The sequence below is a fragment of the Poecilia mexicana genome, unplaced genomic scaffold (assembly GCF_051168715.1).
Source record: "Poecilia mexicana isolate PSO_F unplaced genomic scaffold, ASM5116871v1 scaffold_12, whole genome shotgun sequence".
NCBI lineage: Eukaryota > Metazoa > Chordata > Actinopteri > Cyprinodontiformes > Poeciliidae > Poecilia > Poecilia mexicana.
The window spans coordinates 27,655,760-27,679,066 of record NW_028263381.1 but is presented as its reverse complement, the minus strand read 5'-3'; the positions used below and the strand labels follow the sequence as shown (position 1 = coordinate 27,679,066).

The 23,307-nt window shown below is 44.3% G+C and overlaps 2 protein-coding genes and 2 long non-coding RNA genes across 7 annotated transcripts; 2 read left to right on the top strand and 2 right to left on the bottom strand.

Annotated features, from left to right (window-relative positions):
* Positions 1-50: 50 nt before the first annotated feature.
* LOC148156305 (uncharacterized) lies at positions 51-523 on the bottom strand. The gene is made up of 2 exons (XR_015764942.1): positions 430-523; positions 51-261 (listed from the first exon to the last, which is right to left on the bottom strand). It is a non-coding gene; the product is annotated as an uncharacterized LOC148156305 (long non-coding RNA).
* On the top strand, positions 513-4,942 carry fsd1l (fibronectin type III and SPRY domain containing 1-like). Of its 4 annotated transcripts, none has more exons than XM_014972047.2 (13): positions 519-671; positions 1,206-1,301; positions 1,394-1,525; positions 1,597-1,698; positions 2,248-2,270; positions 2,485-2,606; positions 2,679-2,888; positions 2,966-3,064; positions 3,140-3,269; positions 3,852-3,937; positions 4,049-4,303; positions 4,409-4,497; positions 4,665-4,942. In XM_014972047.2, the coding sequence occupies exons 1-13, from the start codon at positions 657-659 to the stop codon at positions 4,767-4,769; spliced, it is 1,464 nt and encodes a 487-aa protein (XP_014827533.2). In that variant the 5' UTR covers positions 519-656; the 3' UTR covers positions 4,770-4,942. The 4 variants fall into 4 exon arrangements, with proteins under 4 accessions (XP_087867406.1, XP_087867405.1, XP_014827533.2 ...); XM_014972046.2 differs by having other exon boundaries at positions 3,849-3,937; XM_088011280.1 differs by lacking the exons at positions 4,409-4,497; positions 4,665-4,942 and adding an exon at positions 3,418-3,539 and having other exon boundaries at positions 513-671; positions 4,049-4,296.
* An 11,038-nt stretch (positions 4,943-15,980) lies between these two features.
* LOC148156304 (uncharacterized) lies at positions 15,981-16,815 on the bottom strand. Its single transcript, XR_015764941.1, has 2 exons — positions 16,596-16,815; positions 15,981-16,490 (listed from the first exon to the last, which is right to left on the bottom strand). It is a non-coding gene; the product is annotated as an uncharacterized LOC148156304 (long non-coding RNA).
* atp6v1g1 (ATPase H+ transporting V1 subunit G1) lies at positions 16,111-17,973 on the top strand. The gene is made up of 3 exons (XM_088011277.1): positions 16,111-16,312; positions 17,150-17,250; positions 17,504-17,973. Exons 1-3 carry the CDS (start codon positions 16,231-16,233, stop codon positions 17,675-17,677), a joined length of 357 nt encoding a protein of 118 aa, XP_087867403.1. The 5' UTR covers positions 16,111-16,230; the 3' UTR covers positions 17,678-17,973.
* The last annotated feature ends 5,334 nt before the right edge of the window (positions 17,974-23,307 follow it).

The window sequence follows — 23,307 nt, the reverse complement described above, 5'->3', positions numbered from 1 at the left end:
GGTTATTTTTGAGTTTTAGCTTTAGCTTCATTAAATAACACACTACACCCTTTAATTGTTTTCATAAATTAATTTAATTCAAAGAAACATATTTAAATAAAGTGGAATACATGACCAGGTAGTGTATTTTAGAGTCACAGGCTGGAAAGTTTAGGCACCCCTGATCTATAGAGGACAGCTTGGGTGATGGCAGCCATGTCAGCTAATGCCCCGCCTCCAGGAAGGAGTCAGCCAATCAGAACGACACACCAGGTGGAGCTTCTGTGGAAAGAAAAAACGGCAGTTGAAATAGAAAATAACGGAGTGAGAAGTGTCAGTTTGTCCTATAGCATCATGACTACAGGGACAGCTCCGGATAACCACAGGCAGGCTGACTGCGAACGAGAGAAACTCAGGAAACCAGTCAGAGGAGAAAGTTCTGACCAGTACCAGTTAAAGTTCTGAAGGTGGTTGAGTTTGATCCAAACCCAGACCCGGTCGGACCGGGGAGCAACACCGGGAACCTGCAGTACCTGCCGGTCCGCAGGGGGCGCCAGCTTCTTCCGGCTTCTTGGAGTCATCGTGAGTCACGAGCAGCGAAGGTCTTTTACTCTGAAAGCCCGCAGCGAAGTGGCGTCGCGCTCCAAGTAGACGTCATTTCCGCTTGTCCTACTGTGATGGACACTCAGAAGGTAAGACTCGGACGGCTCAGACCCAAATGGACCAGCGGTTCCGAAAGAGACTGTGGAACTAGCCGTTAGCTGCTAGCTGCTAGCAGTTAGCTTCCCTTTGGAAGCGTGAGTTCTAGACTGACCGGAAACTGATCAGCTGTTTCCTCCCGGTAAAACGATCAATCCGCTCCGATCAGCTGATCTGGTAACCATGGCAACCTGATCGGAGAGAATCAGTGAGAGGAACGTGACTTTGTGGTTGACGAACCGTTCAGAAGATCCCTTCAGATTGGGTCTGAGCTTTAACTAGGCCATTGTAGAACCTGGATCGTCGATCTGGTGCTGTAAATAAAGAGATAAAAGGAAATATCATTTAATTTCTCTTTGGATCAATAAAGTATTTATGAATTTGAACTAGCCAAGAGTCACAAACATCTGGAGTGAATTTCTTGAGTCAGTGTGGCCGCCGGTCGCCATGACGATAACATGACTGGGCAGCTGTTCCACCTGGAGGCCAGGTGAGCTGCAGTGACCTGAATCTGTTTGTTCCAACAGGAAGCTCTGCGCCGCATCATCAACACGTTGGCCAATAAGAATGAAGAGCTCCAGTATTTCCTGGACTCGGTTGACGGCACTCGGACGGGCCTGCAGGTCAGCAGCTCATTGGCTGAGCGAGAGCAGGGGGAGGGGCTTAAATGGAATAACATGTTCTAAGAAGTGCTGTGAATGAACTGTCCAATCAGGAGGAGTCCTGCAAGGTGATGTCAGAGCTGGAGGCGGAGCTAGAGAAGCTAAGCTCCGCCTTGGAGGAAAGAGGAGCTCAGCTCTGTGACATCATCAAAGGGGAGAAGCAAAGAAAGGAGGCGGAGCTTCAGGTATGATGTCATCGTTGTGGTTGTTTGCTGTTGTTGATTAAATCAGACAGTCTGGTTGCCATGGTTTCCAGCGGCAGCTCTCCGAGGGGAAGGCTGCCCTGTTGTCCTGCCAGGAGCTGCTGGAGTTCGCCAATCAGTCGCTGACCATTACCAACGAAGAAGAGTTTCTGACGGTAAGCAACATTTTCACTTCCTGTTAGCAAACTGGAAGCTGGACTCAGCTGCTCCCCAAGTGGACAGATTAGGGAGGGCGGATAATTTATCACAGAGGCCAGATTTTATGCTTCGCCATTTTTATAAACGCCTGCAGCCGAAACTTGACATTTGGGGGCCGGGTCAGGCCCGCACACCGTATGTTGGACAACCTACACTGGAGCACGCTCACCCGATCACACATCAGGAGGAAGCCGAGTGGGCGGGGCTACCTGCTGAGTGCTGAAGGTTCCCATCATCATCACCATGTTTATTTATAACAAAACTAATTATGATGAAAGAAAATATATAAAATAACATTTATATTTTATATTATATCAATAAAACTTAACACTGGAGCATCTTCACTACGCAACCATACAAACAGGCAGAACAGAAACAGGTAGAGGAGGGGGGACAGTGGCCTCTGACAGAACCACAGCCTGTCGGGTCGGCTCCACAGAAGAACACGAAAACTCCCTACTAATCACGATTACTATTTTAATATTTATGTTTTGTTTTGTTCTCAGGCAGCCAAGGAGATCAAAGAGCGGTAGGTTACACATCATCACACTTCCTGTTTGGTTGCCATGTTTCGTTTAGTTGCTCAGTCGCTTCTTTGTTTCTTCTTTGTTTCCACTTCCTTTTTTTGAAACTAACTTTTTCCTGTGATTAAAGCTCTGATCTGCATGCTAACATGCTAACCCCGCCCCCTACTAACACTTAGCCACACCCTCTTCTGTCGGCTCCGCCCCTGCTGTTGCCAGGGTAACAATGGCTCCGGCGTTCCGGATGGCCACTCGGCCCGCGGTGTCAGAAAACATGTCGCAGTTTACTGTCGACTTCAGTGGCGAGAAGGCGGGGCTTCTGCGCCTTAACTTCCTGCCAGGTCAGAAGCCACGCCCCTCAAGTCGCCATGGAAACAGCTATGATCGTCTCCTTACAGGAAGTTTGTTTTCAGTTCCCAGAGCTCCAGAGATCAACATCTCCAGCTGCATCGTCCGTGATAACTGCATCAGAGTCACCTGGCGACCGAGCGACGGCGACGGGCCAATCGAGCGTTACGATCTTGAGCATCGTAAGGCGAACCACGGCGGCGCCCTGAGAGCCGCGGGGGAGGCCGGCTGGGAGAAGATCAGTGACATCACAGACACTCAGGTGACGCTCTCAGGTGAGACGCTTCAGAAAGCTCCTCCATGTGTGATGTCACTCAGTCTTGTTGCCTAGCAACAACTCCTCCGTTTTTAGGTCTGAAGTTTGATTCGCCATTCATCGTCGTCCGAGTCCGGGCGCGAAACAAGGCTGCCGCCGGAGACTTCTCTGAGCCCGTTGCCATGGAAACCAAAGGTAAATATAGCAGACATGACAGGAGCACTCACTCTGAAACATGTCTGAAACCTTCTTCTTCTGTGGTTTTGGCAGCGTTTACCTTCGGCTTCGATACGGCAACGGCTCACGCTGAGCTCAAGATCCAGGGCGACACGGTCACATGGGAGCCCCAGGGGGTCAAAGGTCACGACGCACGGCTCAGGGGCAAAGAGAATAAAAACAGGTGAGGAAGAGAAACGCTTCACTGGACCCGCCCACACCTGGACGCGCCCACTGTCATAGACCTGCCCTCACCTGTTGCCAGGGTAACAGTGCCCTCCAGCTGGTTCAGGTGTCGGTGTTCAGGCTGGATTCGATTCTGTGGTTTACAGTTTACAGGTTCGCTGCACCTGTTCAGGTGTTGTGCCTGGTTGTGAGTTGTTCCTCTGCTGCTCTGTGACCTCTGACCTTTCTGTCCCTCTTCAGTCTCCGTCCCGCCTCCTCTGCATTCCAGGTAGACACTGTTATCACCCACTTGTTGCCTAGCAACCGCCAATTCACACTCCCCATCCACCATGTCCTTCATGCAGCCAATCACATCACTGACATCACTGCTGACATCACCGCTGACATCACCGCTGTGATAGATTTGTTGCTATAATGGTTGTGTGAGGTTAAAGGTCATGACCCCAGCTGTGGTCGGTTTTCATCAGCGTTTCTGTTCTTGTCATCTTCCTGCCGCATCATCGCTTTGGGTCGACCTCATTGGCTGTTTTGCCGCAGTTTCCTCTCTGCTAACATCTGCTTCCTTCTGATTGGTCAGCAGCCGGAGCGCCACTCCATCGCCCAATAAGACAGCAGGAAGTCGAGGCGGACGCGAGCGATTCGCCGGGGAGTCCTACACCGTGTTGGGTACTGCTACTACTCTTTTTAGTTTAACTAGGCCGCCCAGAGGCTGCTTGGTTGGACTAAAGGCTCTTATTTTGGTAATTTTAGGTTAAGTTTTGTGTTTCTGTTTCCTAGGCGACCAGGAGATCAATGGAGGCTGTCATTACTGGGAGCTCCGCCCCCTCGCTGACTGGAAGTCTCTCAGTGTGGGCGTGGCCTACCGGGGCAGCTTAGGACGCTTTGACCAATTAGGGAAGAGCTCCACCTCCTGGTGCCTCTACGCCAGCCAATGGCTGCAGAGCGCGCTGGCGGCCAAACATGGCAACCGAGCGAAGGCCTTGGATTGGCCGCCGCCGCAGCGAATCGGCGTTTACTGCGACCATGACAATGGTCTGCTGGGTTTCCATGACAACAGATCACATGACCTTCAGAATAAAATCCAGAAGCTGTTTTACAGCTGATGATGTCATCGCTCTTCCTCCTCCTCTTCCTCAGGAGAACTGATGTTCATCGACGTCGATCGGCTTCGCCTGCTGCACATCTTCAGGAGCCGCTTCCTGCAGCCGCTCGTCCCCGCCTTCACCGTGAGTACTATAGTACTACAGCAGTACTACTGCAGATCTACTGTAGAACTACTACTATACTAGTACTGCAGCATTAGTACTAGTACTAATTAGTACTATTAGATACCACCACACAGTGTGGTATCTGTACTACTAAGTAGTACTGATTGTAGTAATGTGTGTTCCAGGTGTGGTGCGGGGGAATCTCCGTGGCAACGGGTCTGCAGGTGCCGAGCTTCATGGGAAACTTTGTGTCGTCCAGTCACAATGCAGCAGCAGATCAATCCCTCTGATTAGATATTTATTGATTTTATATTAATTATAGAAAATATTTCTAGAAGCTTCTTGTAGATGAAATTATAATCTATGCAGATTTTATGGATTTGCTCAGACTTTTATTGTGAAGTACTCAGGAAGATGAGCAGATCAACATGCTGACCTTTCACATTAAAAGCATTAAACATGATGAGGTCGCTCTGATGGTTTCATTGGTTTCTTCACTAGTAATTCTGACCTGCTGCTGCTATTAAAGGAAAGAGGCTTTTATTGTGATGTGGTCACTTCCTGCCAGTATCAGAAAGAGACGCATTCTCATTGGTCACATTGACAGGAAGTGATGTCACCCCAGATTAACTAGGTTATTGAGGAAACGCCTCCTGAGTATTCGCACCCAGGTGTATTCAGGTGCGGCCCAGTCAAAGTCCAGACCTGCAGGGAAACATCACCAGAACCAGAGGCGGGTCAGAACCAGCAGGAAGCAGAGGAGGGCTCTGATTGGCTGGGTGGTCACTAGTTATTCATAAATAATTTCCAACTTATCTATAAATAAGTTGGAAATTATTTATAAATTATTAATCATTTCCATAAATTATTCCAAAGTAATTTATGAAGGTATTTATGAATAATTTAAATAAAATGTAAATAAAAACTGAAACTTATTTTCATACCTAGTTCTGGTTCTGATCCAGTGAGTCCAGGTTGGTCAGGGGAACTGGTTTCAGACTGGGAGAACTGGGCCCAGTATGGACACAAATTGGTCACCTTTCCTGTATAATAAATAACTAATTCTTTAATTTTCTCACTAAATGTTTCTCAAACAGCAGGATGAGACTACGGAGCCCCACGAGGGACATGCGGGATTTCCCTCGCAGTACCGTCCCGATCAGTTCATCCATCACTAAATACTGACACTTCCTGCTGTAATATGAGGATTTTTCTCCATGTATGTTAATATCTGGTTGTGAAACATCTGAGGTTTTATATCTTTGGGACAGAAATTCACATCAGACCTATGTTGAAAGTGCAGAAGCCAAACAGCCCAAAGGTTTTCCTCTCTTTCCATCCCCACTGAGACAAACAGAAACTTCCCAAGAAATTAAAATGCATCCAAACTATTTGGACTATTTCTGAGTTATTGTCCCAGGGCAATAAAATCATCAGACTGTTGTGATTGTGTCTTTGTGTTGTTCTGAATGCTTTAAAGAGCCGTTTTCATGAGCAGATCCTTCTCAACTTTACACAGACAGACAATAATTTTCACTTTAAGCTGATTAGAGTTAGCATAGCGATTCTAAACAGGCTAACGGCTAGGGCTGTATAAATAAATTGATTTGGAGATATATATCGATATTTTCCGCCCTAGGAAAGTATCGATTTTTCATCCGCGAGTATCGATCTGTTAAACCATAGGGGTCCACAGCCTGACGGCTCTTTTTAACGTCTAGTTTGTTACGGCGTAGCAGCCAGACCCCGCCTCCCTCAGTCTCACTTTCAACTTGAGCTTAAAGTGCACATTATAAACTACACACCGGTTTTTAAATTGTGTTAATAGGCCAAGTATAACCGGAGCTATGCTAAAATTAGTAAACCCTCCGAATGTCAGAGAAATGTCAAAAGCGCCGCCATTCCCCGGCTTTTCCGGTTATGTGAGAGGGAATGAGCTTCCAAACGTACAAAACGAAATGAAACATTAGATTCCTGTGTTTTTGGAAATGTAAAATCTTCAATAAATAACAATGGGATGGATTTTGTTGCTGAGGAACGAAGTAAAGTTGCGCAAGTAACCGTGAAGGAGAAGCGGAACGGAGCAGCGCCAAAACCAGTGAGATCGCGGAATTAATGCAAAGTTCGACTGGTAGCATTCACTTCGTAATTAGCTTTTAGCTTATAAAGGATTACCTGAAGGATGAACACGCAGCAGCAGCAGCGGCTCTGTTTGGAGCTGGAACACGAAGAGGAAAAACCCGCAGCCGGAATCCGGCGCAGTGAGGATTTCCATGACAACAATTGATCGATCATTGTTATTACCAACAGACAAAAAGTATCAGAGACGAAGCTGAAGTCGGTTTCCAATTCCAGCTTCCGATAGCTAAAGGGCGATTCCACTTAATTTTTCACTTCCTTCCGCATCATTAATCGACTGTAATTTGAAATCTACTACACCTCAGACCTGGACTAGATTATTCTCCCCTTCAAGCAGAATATTTAAAACCATGATATCTGTGAAACCTTTTTCTGATTTGTGAAAACTCATTAAAGTTTGATTTTCACCATTTTTGGCTTCTGGGTCACACTAGAAATGATACTGAAAACTACAATCCTGGATTGGGTTATTTGAATGTGCCTGGCTTTAGATTTTGAGCAGAATGAAACAAAAAATGAAAATAGGCTATTCACTATTGCTATGAGATGTCCTTGCTTAAAAAATAACAAATGTCAAACTTGGAAAAGTTTTATTTCACGGCTTTTCCTTAATTGTTGGTCTATTTCTTCTATTTCTGCTCTGATCTGCATCAGAAGTGCTTCTCTTTCACTGCGACAAAGAAATGTTGTTATGAATGACTTAAATTATTTTGCTATATTTATATGTGATATTTTTATACTCTTATTGCTTCTATCTCTCCTCCATTAATGCTCCACTGCCTCTGCCAAGTTTAGTCCCTTTGTTTCCAATGCCTTTATTAAATCAACATATTTAATTAGTAAAACTCTTTTCAAAAGAAAATATTGACTTTACATTTTTATAAAGAAGAATTCAAAACTTTTCCTTTCTCGTTAAGCTAACGTGTTTTGTTATTTCACACCTTCACCTCTTCCTGTCTACTTTGGTTAAGGCCAGTTGACTTTTGAACTTCTTTAGAGGAATGTCTTCGTTTCACTGCTGGTCTCTTTTTCAGTATTCCAGGTAAAACTGGAGGGGATGCCGAATGAAAAGGCCTCATGTGGTCCACATACTGAATATTCTGACAGGGTTTTCTTGTCCAAACTGCTTGATGACCTTTCGTCCAGCAGGAATCCAGGCTGCATGTCCACTCCATGCAACCTGCCGCATTTCCTTAAAAACAAACTTTTTTTAAAAACTCTGAAAAATTTACGAGGCTTACTGTACTGTTGATAACAATGATCAGTTTTAATGTATGGATGAACTGATGTGAAGACATTTGTTGTGAATTGCTGTTGGAATTTAAATAAAATAAAACATTATTGTTTATTTTTGATTTGTCATTTAGTAAGTTTTACAATATGTATGTTTTATCATTATAGATTATTTTATATTTTAAAAGCCTGTTTTTAATTAAAATATGTAATTACTGAGTAATTCCATGTCTATGTTGAGATTCCAGTAACTGACCTCAGGCAGCAGGACATCCATCATGGATTTGATCCTGTCTAATGAATCATCTTCATCACTTCAGCTTCATCGCTGTCCAGAAGCTCTGACAGGTGCATCATCGTTTGGTCATCAGACATGATGGGAACCTCCTGAAATTGGAAATGTGGGATCATTTCACCTGACAGAACCTCCTGTAAAAAGGCAGTTACTTTCTAAACCAAAATCTGTCTCTATTTATCACAACAACAACTGTTGTCTCTGATACAATTCAAATCATTTTTGCAGTCTTGGTTGTTAGCTTTTATTCAAATTCAAAAATGTACTATGTGACTATTTGTAGTGACAAGCAACCAATAAATCTAAACTGAATTAATCCATGGATTACTTGTAGACTAAATATTGCTGCTTACTGTCCAATTCATGCTTTTTATTGGCGTTTATATTGTTATTACCTAATCGTTTCATTTTAACATACTTTTATCTTGTAGTTTATGGGAAAAAGGAAAAGTAACACATTTTTTGGAAGTGTTACAAACACACTAAAAAATAATGTACATCCAAAGGATTAGGAATAAATAAATTAAAAAGAGTTTTTCGATATGTGGTCAGACACACCAAAGACCTTCGAGTGACGTCATTATTCTACTCAAATGTGCTGAAGCAGAGACACATCTGGACATTTCAGTCCTGCTGGGCTTCACTGGAAAATCTCTTACCTTCAGATGTTCCTCCACACCCGTCTGGTGGACAGTGAAGTTCACCAGCTCTTCGTTACTTTCTCATCTTGCCTCCACAGTTTCGGCAGCTTTCTCCTGCACCTCTTACACCCTCAGGGGGTATAAATAAATTTAAACTTAACATTTTGGGCAAAACCTTTATGCGGAATAGTTTTTGAAAGATCAAAGCCTCTTTTAGCGGATAATAAAAAATAAAAAAACTTTAAAGGCACGTGGAGCCTTTTACAGAGCGAGCCGAGGTCGTGGCAGCTGGACCCACCGGTGGGTCGGTCGGGTTCTAGGGGTTATAAGTTGTTAAAAATATATATATATATTGTTTTATTGTACACACACTGATTTTAAACTGTATGTTATTTATGTTACTTCAAATAAATTAGCAAAACTCAGTGATGATCTTATTAATTGCCAAGCTAACCCTGATGATCAAACGATGTTTTAATTTGCAGTATTTTAATGCTCCCTTCTGTAGCTCCTTCATCTCCCCCATGTTTCCTTCATCCTGCCAGCCCGTCGTAGAAATGCCTGTTTGTCATCCCCAGTTTCCCACTAAGTGATTTTTTGATGGTAAGTCACAGCAGCTGCCTCAAACCTGTTTGATTAAACATAACAGAAAATTAGTTTAATATAAAAAATTGTTTTACACGATACATTATGAAACATTTGAAACTCTTATATTGTTTGGTGATTGTTCCTCAGCAGTATCTAAATAAAGCTTTGGTCCAACGGGTGAAAAACACACAAAGCCACATTTAAAAATCAAATAAATAAATATATAAAAAGACAGAATCTAAATCATGACAATAGTGGCTCCATTGATCATGACCAGTGACTGTAGCATCTTCCACTTCTACAAAACGCCTGTTAACTTATGGCACAAGATCCAAAATCAGCTTCTTAAAATGATGCAACATGTGTGGCTGGAACATTTCAATACAGCTACAGGTAGAGCAAATAATCCGAAGTTATTGAGAATTTTGACTATATTTCAGAAAATAAACAACCATTGTGATATTTCACAACATATTGATTTTTATTTTTTCTTCAAGGACCAATACCATATCAGGACCAGCAGTGGGTTTATCTTCTCTGAGCATCCAAGCACATGAAAAACGATTGTTTGGACCATAACAGCTTTTCACAACAGTCATTTCATTCAAATCATTTTATCTTTGACTGTATGGATCAGAAATTATTACATAAACACAATGTAAACCAACTGTGAGTTACTTCCAAAGACATAAAAGTTCTTTTGAAAATACAGATATAAGTACCTGTTGGAGCAATTTATTATTTGTTTGTATATTTTATTTTATTGTTTGTTTATTTATTTGTAGGCTAATAAATATTGATTTTATTTATCTTTTGCTTAATTATTTTTAGTATTTTAGACATAAAGGACAACCCATCTTCTATAAGCATTGGGGCTGGCATTCAACCCAAAAATGTGTAATAAGCCACAAGCATGAAACAAATGTTGATATTTCTTACTTTCCTCCAAGAAGTGGCAGAATGGATGGCAGGGCTGATGGATATTGCTCATCAGATTCATGTCCTTTGTGAACTCCTGACTCCAGCACCAAACAGGGAAGTCCATGCAAAAAACCACGTTCATGTTTGGCCTCCGTTTCAGTGCAGGGAGCAGAGCAACTGCAAGAAATACAATTTACTAATCAAATTGGCACTATGAGGCTACCGTAGTTTTAAGGTAATGTCATCTATCACTATTGAAATCTATTATTAGTTTCACTTTATACCTGTGGCATGGAAGTACTTTTAAAGTCTCGTTGCTCCACTTATCCATCTGTTCTTGCAAATTGTTGAAATCATCACACCTTAAAGTAGAAGTTACATAAACATAAAAAAAACATAATTAGGTAAAACATCAATGTTGAATTGTTAATTCTTCTTCATGAAATATGACATATATATATTAAAAAAAAAATTCCCTTCTCACCCTCCGCGGGTGGTCTCTCTCTCTCTCTCTCTTTCTCTCTCTCTCTCTCTCTCTCTCTCTACCAGAGGCCTGGGAGCTTCAGGTTCTCCTCCAGTATCTTGGCTGTGCCTAGAACTGCACATTTCTGGACTGAGATGTCTGATGTTGTTCCTGGGATCTGTTTGAGCCACTGCTCCAGTTTGGGGGTGACTGGAAGTCCCACAGGATCTTAGCTCGGTCATTCTCCACCACCTTTGGGGGTGTTCCCCACTTTGACCTCGGGGCTTCCAGTCCATATTCGGCACAGATGTTCCTGAATGAACAATGGACTTGCCTTATTCGTTGGAGGTATTTGTACTTGCTATATATACATTGTGTAAAATGTTATACTGCATTTCTTTATATCGGTTACATACTGAGATTCTGGAAGGCAGAGTCAAGATGTCTTCCCATGCTTCTGAATCAGTTGTGCTTTTCAGAGTTCTGCTCCAGGTTGATCGTAAATTCTCTAAGTTATCTTGGCGTTTGTAACTCGGCATAGAATCTTGACACAAATCTCCCACGTTTATGACAATCAAGAATATTTGTGTTGTACCTCGTCAATCTCAAGTTGTGATAGCAGTTGCCGTTTGCGGATGTTGGAACACTGAGCTACTAGTTGTTTGGCAGTCATTGTAGACTGTGGGTGTCGAAGTAACCATTCCACCCTCAGTCTTTGCATGTAACCCCTCTGACTAGGGTTACTTGAGTAGTAGCATTCCAACAGATCCACGTTTTCGTCTCTCGCCCATTTCCGTCTTGTTCCAGTAGCCCATTTTTCATCAAGGTGCTCTGGTTCCCCAGCACCTGACGCAGACCTTGTTTGGTCTGAGCCGGCATGTTATGCATATCAATGTCTCTCATGGTATGAGGTAGGCTATATAGCTCCAAGGGTCTTGCCTAGGGACCCACACTGCACAGCTCAATTGCACTGTTGTAACTTGCCCCAGCCGGGATTCGAACCCCGGTCTCCCGGGTGGTAGACTGGTGTCTTACCCACTGTGCTATACAGTCAGCTCTATAAAATTCCCTTCTCACCCTCCGTGGGTGGTCTCTTTCATCCTCTGAGCTCGGGTCCTCTACCAGAGGCCTGGGAGCTTCAGGTTCTCCTCCAGTATCTTGGCTGTGCCTAGAACTGCACATTTCTGGACTGAGATGTCTGATGTTGTTCCTGGGATCTGTTTGAGCCACTGCTCCAGTTTGGGGGTGACTGCCCCGAGGGCCCCTATGACCACAGGCACCACTGTGGTCTTCACCTTCCAGGCCTTCTCCAGTTCCTCTCTGAGGCCCTGGTATTTCTCCAGTTTCTCCTTTTTCCTGATATTGTGGTCACTTGGTATTGCTACATCCACCACAACGGCTTTCCTCTGTTCTTTATCCACCACCACAATGTCCGGTTGGTTCTCCATTACCATCTTGTCTGTCTGGATCTGGAAGTCCCACAGGATCTTAGCTCGGTCATTCTCCACCACCTTTGGGGGTGTCCCCCACTTTGACCTCGGGGCTTCCAGTCCATATTCGGCACAGATGTTCCTGTACACTATGCCCGCCACTTGGTTATGTCGTTCCATGTACGCTTTCCCTGCCAGCATCTTGCACCCTGCTGTTATGTGCTGGACTGTCTCAGAGGCCTCCTTGCACAACCTACACCTTGGGTCTTGTCTGGTGTGGTAGATCTGAGCCTCTATTGCTCTGGTGTTTAGGGCCTGTTCCTGGGCGGCCAGGATGAGGGCCTCTGTGCTGTCCTTGAGTCCAGCTTTCTCCAGCCATTGGTAGGATTTCCTGATATCAGCCACTTCAGTTATTTGTCGGTGGTACATCCCATGTAGGGGCTTGTCCTCCCATGATGGTTCCTCCAGCACCTCGTCCTCTGTTCCCCACTGCCTGAGACATTCGCTGAGCACATCGTCCGTTGAGGCTTTGTCCTTGATGTATTTATGGATCTTGGATGTTTCATCCTGGACAGTGGCTCTCACACTCACTCGTCCTCTGCCTCCTTCCTTCAGCTCGTGTACAGTCTCAGGGTGCTGGATTTGGGGTGGAACCCTCCATGCATGGTTAGTAGCTTCCGAGTCTTAACATCCGTAGCCTTCATCTCTTCCATTGGCCAGCTAATTATTCCGGCAGGGTATCTGATTACTGGTAAGGCATAGCTGTTTATATATATATAATGTTTTTCAGCCGACGAGTCCAAAATCCGATGAGATTCATCCGTGCTGCAGTGAATCCGTCTCTCTTTATAGATTTCTCCCTCTTCTTCCTCACATCGTGTCTTTAGGAAACTTTCAAAACAAAAGCAGAAGATTTAGGATGTATCTTACTTTGACAGAGTGAAAGAATATAAATAATAGTCTTTACCACCTGTGTAAACTTTGCCGGTGAATGTTATAACACATAATATAAGTTTTATAATATGTGTTATATTGTTTCATTTCTAATATAGGCCCTTGTGTCAGATAATCTAAGTCAATGTTAGAGAATAATTAATTTCTTTATATTAACAGAATCTCAGTTAGCCTTCATAGCGGGGCTGAACCCGTATCACACCAAGCACTGTAGCTAATATTAGCTGGTATCTCGCCGGTGGACATAAATACAGTAAAGTAATATTCTAATCACAATATATACACAATAATATGTCCATCTTACTTGTGAAATGTTGTCTGTGGAGCCCTCACATCAATAATCCATCGATCCGAACAACAATATCCCTCAGTGCTGAGGCATCTTCTGCTGTTTGGATTGAGCAAAGTAGGAGGGTATACCGCTCCAAGATGGCCGCCGTATTTCCTGCGCCGGAGCGGCCAGTGCGGGGTCTACTCTTATATTATGTCTATGCATGAACACATAGACCCCCCATGGAGCGGGTCAGAGGTCATGGAGCGGGTCATAGGTCATGGAGCGGGTCGGTTCCTTTGCTGCGATACGTCACAGCGTCCGCCATATTGAATGTGGCCAATGTGCCAGTAAGGTAATACAGGTAAATGGACCGAACTTCACAAAGTGCCGTTCTACAAAGTATTTAAATTATTTCCTGTCATTGACACATTTTCTCACACATTAATATATTTGGTAATCAGAGAAATGACTAAACAGAGTTTCTCAGTTTTGATGTGATTATTTAATGTTTTGGGGCATTTCTGATAAAGAGCACGATGGTTTATTTAGAAACGATTCTGATCATTTTTATATTGACATTGATGAACAGACATTTTTACAGTGTTTAAAGAACATATTTACATAATTCCATAATTTAATCTACATTTAACGTTTCAAGACAAGAAATTATTTTCTTGTATTTAATTTTATACATTATTGAGAAATGACTTTTTATTTATAAATCAGTGATTGTCAAACAATAAACTACACATTTTTATTATTTTTTTCCAGAGAAAAATATTTATTACATCAACTCTGCTATTGACAGCAAAGAGTGAAAATAATTCTAACAGAGTAAATTATTCTTATTTCATTACATCAGCTGTATTAATACACTAATACTTCAGATTGAGATATATTAAAATACACAAAAAGTGAAAGAATAAAACATTTATTTATTATACTGGGAACACTGGTCACAGGCTTCAGTCTGCTGGTCTCACTGGGAGAACTCAATGACTTCTGAGACGTCCAGGTTCTCAGGCTGAAGCCGAGGATAAAAGAGAAATTATCCAAAATAGAAACTACATATATGTTTCATTGACATTCATAAAAAGCCATTTTCAGCATGTTGGGCTCTGACTCGTAGCATCTTTATAGCTAAATACCGACATGGAGAAGCTGAGCTGGAAACAGACTGAAGAGCAGCAGCTCCAGCTCTGATCCTGACTGATCTTTCCTCACTAAATCCTCTGGTTTCTAATGAACTTCTCCTCTAACAGCGGTTTCTCATCAGCTCTCATTAGAAAACAGTGTGAAAACATTAGCCGCTAAGCTAACAATCAGCGGTTATTTCAGGCCAATTAAACTACAAAGGAAATATTTCTCTGTTGTTTAGAAGCGAATTTCTGGCTGCTGTTAAGAAAATAAATTTAAAATAAGCTAGTTTTAAAACTTAACATGTCTTGACTGAAATAGCCTAATTATAGTTTTAAAATCAGTAACATATTTCTGGCCTATTGACCTTTATGTTACCTGTAGTTACAGCAGATGGTTTGCTAAGATCTTTTGAACTGCCTTTTGTCTGTGTGGGAAACAATCAGGAGAAGTTCCAGCTTTTCACACTCATATGTGAAAAGCTGAAAACAGCAGGAGTTCCTGGCTTTAGAGAGGGTCAGAGATAGCTCCTGGTTGGATGAGCAAAGATACGCCTTATTTGAATAAATTAAAGATAAGAATACGCCTTTTACTATAAAACTTTCTACACAGAAGTAAATTAGATTTGTTCTTGCAATTCTCCAAAGACGTCTTTGCACGTCTTTCTTTCTTTCCTTCTTCTTCTTTCCATTTATGTCAGGTAAATGAATGTATGTCTCTGTTGTTCTGCAGTTTCTGTTGTAATTTCATACGTTGTCTTCTATTGGATTAAACTCTGTAATTCTGTGACGTCTGCACTCGTTGTTGTTTCTGTGTGGCTACAAGCGGCCCGTCGGGAGAACCTGGGATGAAGAAGTTCGAGCCAAAGGGTTTCTTTCTGAAGAAATATTATAACTTAGAATCTTCTTCAACACTGCAAAGTCAAAGTAATTCTGATCTTTCATCCTTACCTGTGCTGCTGCATCGCTGTGGAAAACCTGGAGCGGCAGAGAAATCTGCGGCTTACGTGTATGTTTAGTGTTTTTTTTTTTTTTTTAAACTTTGGGGTTGCGGCTTATCGTCTGGAAAATACGGTATTTATTTCATAAATAGTGTTATTATTTATTTCCTGGATTTTTTCTGTGAAGAACCCAGAGAGGGTTATTTGATTGTGCTTTCTGGAAAACAATACATGTTTACATTTAGGCTCCTGCAGTCGTCACTTTTTCTGTTCCAAACTGACTCGGCCCCCAGCAGAGAAGGGAAAAGGTATGTGGCCCTCAGGAAAAAGTCTGGGGACCCCTCTGTTAGATGAACAGTCGGGACTCTTCAGTTAGTGAAATGACTCAATTTGCATTTGGTCTTTCTGGCCACAATAGAATAAAAATAACTTTTAAACTAGAAGTTATTATCTTTTTAATTATAAAACTGCCTAACATGAACAATATTTTTGGGAAGAAAGGCTGTTTATTTGAATGATTCCAATACAAAATGATTATTAAAAGCCACTTTAAACACATCAGAGCTCGGTTCTGGTTCCGATGAAAACAGGAAGCTGAGTGGATCACGTGACGCGCCGCATTGTGACGCAGAGTCAGCTGACTGCAGAGGAAGCCTCCATCCTTCTCACGACCTTCATCGTTTCGCCGTTTTTCTGCGGTTCTGTCCCCGGTTCTGTCCCCGGTTCCGTCCCCGGCATGGCGAGTCAGTCTCAGGGCATCCAGCAGCTGCTGCAGGCCGAGAAGAGAGCGGCGGAGAAGGTGACGGAGGCCCGGAAACGTGAGTATAAGAGGCGGCCTGCGGGACGGCGGGCAGCCCGCTGTGGGGCTGCTGTGTTGGGTCAGAGCCGAATCCGGTACCGGGCAGCGGGGCGCTCAGACCGGGCTCAGGCTCGGTGGGTCTGGTAGGACCCGCTCGGACAGATCTGTGGTCTCCTTCAGGTGCCCGCTGCAGAACTCTGTGATAAAACCAGCAGATTTAACTTTTACCGTCAGCTGCTCGGTCAGCATCGGAACATTTTACCGAACCGGAACCGGTTTCTGAAACGAAAAAGTTCCCTCACTTCGTCGGCTCACAGTTCATGCAGCTCTGTCCGGTTCTGGAGGGTATTCTGCCCGCCACCTGTACCGAACCGTCCGTGCTGTTGGTCTGAGACATGTCCCGAACTACTGAGAACCGGACCGGTTCGGCTCGGCTCATCAGAGAGGCCCAGACAGGACGTTAAAGGTTCCTGTCTGATTCCGTCTGATGGTAACATCACGTGATGTCCTGGGATTGGCTGGTTCGGTAAACAGGGCTCGGTTCTGACCCAAAATAGTTGATGCAGAGGTTCCGAATGGAGAACCGGAACATGCTTAGGAATCCATGAAGACGATTTTAATCACCAATTTTTTGAAGGGCTTTTATTTTGGTGCTCAGGAAGTTTGTTTGAATATTTCCTCTGGCTCACAGCCCGCTGACCCAGTTCTACTGGGCCGGAACCACAGGCCAAACCGGGTCTTTCTGGACCTCCTTGGGTTCTGAGGAAAAATGAAACTGTTGGTTGGCTTAAAGCTGCTGGGCTGTGGTTCTGTTCTGATCCGGACCCTGGTTCTGAAGGTTCTGTTCGGTGTGCAGGGAAGAACCGGCGCCTGAAGCAGGCCAAGGAGGAGGCCCAGGCCGAGATCGAGCAGTACCGGCTGCAGCGCGAGAAGGAGTTCAAGACCAAGGAGGCAGCGGTGAGTCGGTTCTGACCCAGTTCTGATCCGGTTCTGACCCAGTTCTGATCCGGTTCTGATCCGGTTCTGACCCAGTTCTGATCCGGTTCTGACCCAGTTCTGATCCGGTTCTGATCCGGTTCTGATCTGGTTCTGACCCAGTTCTGATCCGGTTCTGACCCGGTTCTGACCCAGTTCTGATCCGGTTCTTATCCGGTTCTGATGTGGTTCTGACCCAGTGGTTCTCACCTTGTTTGACCTCTGACCCCCTCAGGCCCTCGGTTCCCACGGTAACAGCGCCGTGGAGGTGGACCGCGACACCGCGGAGAGGATGGCTCGCATCCAGGACAGTTACCGTGGTAACCGGGAGACGGTGCTGAACGAGCTGCTGCGGCGGATCTGCGACATCCAGCCGGAGTTTCACGCCAACTACCGCGTGGCCGGCTGAGGGGGCGGAGCTTCCGGCTGCCCTGAGGGGAGGGGCTTAGTTTTGCTGTTCCTGTGACGTTTACAAAGTGTTTATATTTCAAAATAAAGTTTGTTTCTTCTGGAATTTGACAAAATAAAAGTCTGGTAATCCAGCCAATCATGTGACAGCATCACCTGATATGAACACCTGATTGGCTGGAGAAGACGCTCTTATTGTGAAACTCTGGTATTTCAACAATGTTTTCCTGTTTGTGACCATGTGACTTCCTGTTGATTGTGATGATGGAACATTAAAGTGAATCTGATTGGCTGAAAGTGCGTCATGAGGTTTCCGGTCCTGATTGTTGGGAAGACTTCAGGATCTAAGCTGGCAGCAGTCGCCTCAGAGTGTCCGGCCAGAACAACGATTAGCTTTATGCGGATGCGGAACAGATCAGGGAGGGTCCAGTTCCATTTTTACTCTTTATACATCTTTGCCAGAATGTACCTGAAGCAGGTGTACGTGTGTGTGGTTCTGTAAACAAACAGAATAATACAAGCCAGTTCGAACCACAGTTACAACGGTAATAAAGCAAAGCTGTAAATACACTATACAGCTAAATAAATTGGCACATTACCTCTCTAACAGAAACATAATAGCATGAATGACAAAAAACTTGCAGGTTTATGAACACACAGTCATTCGGCTGCTTCTTTGCTGCCTTTTTCTCTCTGTGGGGTTACCAAGCTCCACACCTGTGTTGCGTTCAGGGTGCATAGGAAATCTCCTACACAACCATACCCTTTTCTACACTGATAGTCCAGGAGTCGGCAACCCAAAATGTCGAAAGAGCCATATTGGACCTAAAAAACAAATCTGTCTGGAGCCGCAAAAAATTATAAGACTTATAATGAAGGCAAACAGGCCTTCATTTATATTAGCTTATTATCAAAACGACTAAGTCCACCCATCCATTTTCTTCCTCTTATCCGGGTCGGGTTGCAGGGGCAGCAGCTTCAGAAGGGAGGCCCAGTCTTCCCTCTCCAGCCTCTTCCAGCTCCTCCAGGAACCCCAAACCGTTCCCAGGCCAGCAGAGAGACATCGTCCCTCCAAACGTGTCCTGGGTCTCCCCTCCTCCCGGTGGGACATGAACTCCTCACATGAACTCCTCACCAGGGAGGAGAACGGGAACCAGGGAGGAGTTCATGTGAACTCCTCCCTGGTTCACAGGCTGAGGCTGAGGCTCAGCCAGTTGATGCCTGAGCCTCAACTGGCTCCTCTCAATGTGGAGGAGCAGCAGCTCTACTCTGAGTCCCTCCTGGATGACCGAGCTTCTCTCTCTAAGGGGGAGCCCAGCCACCCTGAGGAGGAAACCCATTTCGGCCGCTTGTATCCGGGACCTCGTTCTTTCGGTCATGACCCAAAGCTCATGACCATAGATGAGGGTGGGAACGTAGATCGACCGGTAAATCGAGAGCTTCGCTTTTTGACTCAGCTCTCTGTTCACCATGACGGACCGGTACAGCGCCCGCTTCACGGCAGACGCTGCGCCAATCCGCCTGTCGATCTCCTGCTCCCTTCTTCCCCCATTCGTGAACAAGATCCCCAGATACTTAAACTCCTCCACTTGGGGCAGGACGACCCCTGACCCGGAGAAGGCACTCTACCCTTTTTCGGACTATAAGCCGCTACTTTTCTCCACACTTTGAACCATGCGGTTTATATATGCATGTTTCCATGTTTTTTTCCCAAAGATTTGTGGGGGCGGCTTATAGTAAGGTGCGCTCTATAGTTCGGAAAGCACGGTTTATTTGGCAGCTTCTCTCTACAGAGCAAACATTCAGGTAATCCTTCCGCATCGGCAATGAATGCAAACGATTCGGTGCAAGATTTGTAGAATCCCTCCTCAGCTTTGTTTCTCTTCCCCTTTGCTCTCCGTGCCCCCCACACCCTCGGTTTGTTTACAGCCCCTGCCTGGCACCACCCAGCTGAAAGAAACGTGTCACAGGTTATGATGCAAATTTTGTTGACAAAAATATTTAAATTTATATTTATTCTACACATTTTTACAGCATTGGAAAACGTTAAGAATGATTGTCATGTTTGTCTGCTTGCAGAAACCATATTGAAACATCAAATATATTTCTCACCCCATCTTTTTCCATTTTCAAACATTTTTGAAAAAGCTCCAGGGAGCCACTAGGGCAGTATGAATACATCTATTCTCAGCATAAATGGACTGTGGGGAAGCTACAGATCTTGTGCACAGGATACGCCTTGTGGATGAGGGTTAGAGTGTGGGGTTTTGATGTCTTCAATGTTTTTAATGTTTTTATCTTTACTTTTTATCTATTTATTAATGTAAGACTCGTGGGTGTCCAGCTACTGTGATTCTCCTTTGAAGAATGATCCACAGAAAATAATTGAGCTCTTTCTCAGTGTCGAACATTTAATTTTTTTCTTCACTCCCCATCAGCTGTTCTCCAACTCAGCTGACCGGTCTTCTGTCGTCATCGAACGTTTGCGCTCTCTCCCCCATCCAGGGAGCCTTTCACAATAAAACATTTTACATTTCATAACTCCAATTTTCACACTTACATTAATTTCTTTTAAATGGCGTTTTGACAAAAAATCTGTAAATTCCTTCCTGTCAGGCGACGGGGCCTGGATAATACCCGTGTTAAACGGACGGCGGAGTCCGGCGACGACAGGCGCTCAAATTCTGTAACCAAAGTATGTTTTTATCTTTTTATCTCTTTCTCTCTCTTACTGTTTATTCAAAGTCACATGCTGTTCTTATTTTTTATTTTATCTTTAACCTGTCATTCACGAGAGGACCCAAATTTGGGTCCTCTCGTGACAGGGTGTCAAACTCCAGTCCTCAAGGGCCTCTGTCCTGCAACTTTTAGATGTGCCTCTGCTGCACCACACCTGAAAAGAATAATTAGGTCATTAGCAAGGCTCAGGAGAACCGATCTACACAGGGAGGAGTGTTATGTCTTGTTATTGCATGTAAAGGACAGCAGGGGGAGCTCTGACTATGTACAAGATAAGATATGCGGAAAGAAGAAGAAGAAGAAGAAAGTAAAGAGAGTACTGAAGCTGAGCTACGTGTGATGCCTGCTTATTCCACTATTTCAATATAGCACACCATAACATTGGCGACGAGGATGTCTATTTCTGTGCCTTTACCTACTCCATTCATGCCATGCCCAGGGGAACCAGCGATACCGTTTCCAACATGGCTAAAGATGTTCGACAACTACATGTTGGTGATGGCTGCATCGGGGGATAGCTGGCCTGATGCCAGAAAGCGCGCGGTTTTACTTCATGCCCAGGGTACAGAGGGCCAACGGCTTTTCTACACCCTGCCAAATACCGGAGACACGTTTACTACTGCTATTGCTGCCCTTAAAGAACATTTTGTGCCGAAGGTGAACGTCATTGCTGAACGTCACAAGTTTCGACAACGAGCACAGAGACCGGATGAGACGGTAAACCAATTCTTAGCTTCCCTACGGGAGTTAGCTGCTACATGTGATTTTGGGAACATGGAGGACCAAATGCTACGTGATCAACTGATTGAGGGTGTTGCTAATACTCGCATAAGAGACAGATTATTGCTTGAACCGGACTTAACACTTGCTAAAGCTACTACATTGGCGTTGCAAATTGAAAGTGGATTAAGAGATGCTAACGTCCTTTCTGATGCTACCGCTGCTAGCGCTTCTGCTCCAGTGAGGGCCGTACAAAAACAACCAAAGCAAAGCCGCCGCTGGGACACGAAGAAGAAGCCGCCGGATCCTGCTCCTACTACGACTCAAGCTGCTGCTAACCGCCGTTCCTGCTTCCGCTGTGGATCTTTCAACCACCTTGCTAACAAACCTTCATGCCCTGCTGCTAAAATGACATGCAACGAGTGTGGTAAAGTGGGACATTTTTCACGAGTATGCCGTTCGACTCGAAAGGAGGTACGTGAAGTCGTCATTAATGAGCCCACAGTTCTTTACATGAACAATGCAGTGCAAGACAAGATCCTCTGCACAGTTCAAGTGACTGTTAATGGACGATGCAAAGATGTTGAGCTGATTGTGGATACAGGCTCATCGGTGTCCATTATACCAGAGAACATTTACCAGACCTACTTTTCTGAATGTGTGCTAACTGAACCTACATTTGCTCTTGTTACCTATGCAAAAGAGAACATTTCTGTAAAAGGGTGCTTAAAAGCTACTGTTTCTCATGATAGTCATTCTACTGCAGGTACTCTTGTTGTTGTTGAGTCAGGTGCTGCTCTTCTTGGCTCAGATTTGTTTCAGGCTTTACAAATGAAACTTGACGGACGAAAAGTTGTTACTACTAGTACTTCTCCTACCCCTACAGTTGAACCTGCTGTGCCAGAGACTGTATCAGATCATTCTCCAGACATGTCAGTTCAGGAAGTTGGCTACGCTAAAAACTTCATACACAAAGTACATATACTGCCTAATGCTGTTCCAGTGCAACAAAAACTCAGGAGACTTCCATTTTCAGTAAGACAAGCCGTTTCAGAGGAGCTCAAAGATCTCCAGGATGAGGGCGTCATTGAACGTATTGATGCTTCTCCTTGGGTTTCTTCCATAGTCGTGACACAAAGAAGAGATGGAGGAAAGCCACGCATGTGTGTTGATTTAAGGGAGCCAAATAAAGTAATTGTTGCTGATTGCCATCCATTACCACACATGGAGGAACTGTTCTCAAATCTACGAGGGGCTACTGTTTTTTCCACGATTGATTTAGCCTCTGCCTACCACCAAATGCCTCTGCATCCTGAAAGTCGTGATATTACAGCATTTATCACCCATGATGGACTTTTTCGTTTCTGCAGAGTTCCTTTTGGCTTAGCTTCTGCCCCATCAGCGTTTCAGAAAATGATGTCAATCATCCTTGCAGGTTTGCCAGGTGTACAAGCGTACCTGGATGACATCATCTGCTATGGCTCTACACAAAAAGAACATGATGAAAATTTACGGAGAGTTCTTCAAGCCTTGACTGATGCTAGACTCAAACTGAACATGCACAAATGTAAATTCAATCAACCTTCGCTGAACTACCTGGGTCACACCATTTCAAAAGACGGTCTTCAACCAGATCAGGATAGAGTCACTGCTGTGATTCATGCTCCAGCTCCACACGACACGTCTTCTCTGAGATCTTTCCTTGGTCTTGCATCATGGTACAGTAAGTTCATTCCAGATTTTGCGACTGTTATTGAGCCATTACGTGCAGTGCTCAGAGACTCCACAGATTTAAGCTTCAAGTGGACGACAGAAGCACAGTCTAGCTTCACTTCACTTAAAGACCTGATAGTCAATAGTCCTGCCTTAGCTCTGTATGACCCTGAGTTACCAACCTATGTTACAACTGATGCTTCAGACTATGGACTGGGCGCAGTGTTAACTCAACTGCATTCAGATGAAAGTGAGAGAGTTGTCGCTTTTGCATCAAGAACTCTTTCTTCTGCTGAGTGCAAGTACTCCACGGTCGAACGTGAAGCTCTTGCCTGCGTTTGGGCTGTGGAAAGGTGGAGAACCTACCTCTGGGGTCGTCGCTTTGTTCTTCGTACAGATCACCAAGCACTTACGACTTTACTCACCTCTAAAGGTTCTGGCCGTGCTGGACTAAGGATT

Excerpts from the sequence above, each read along its gene's own strand:
- fsd1l (XM_014972046.2), top strand. Across the intron at positions 3,270-3,848 it reads GGCAAAGAGAATAAAAACAG|CAGCCGGAGCGCCACTCCAT; the intron begins GTGAGGAAGAGA and ends CTGATTGGTCAG. Across the intron at positions 4,498-4,664 it reads CGCTCGTCCCCGCCTTCACC|GTGTGGTGCGGGGGAATCTC; the intron begins GTGAGTACTATA and ends TGTGTGTTCCAG.
- atp6v1g1 (XM_088011277.1), top strand. The coding sequence starts at position 16,231 with ATGGCGAGTCAGTCTCAGGGCATCCAGCAGCTGCTGCAGGCCGAGAAG. Across the intron at positions 16,313-17,149 it reads GGTGACGGAGGCCCGGAAAC|GGAAGAACCGGCGCCTGAAG; the intron begins GTGAGTATAAGA and ends TTCGGTGTGCAG. Across the intron at positions 17,251-17,503 it reads TCAAGACCAAGGAGGCAGCG|GCCCTCGGTTCCCACGGTAA; the intron begins GTGAGTCGGTTC and ends TGACCCCCTCAG.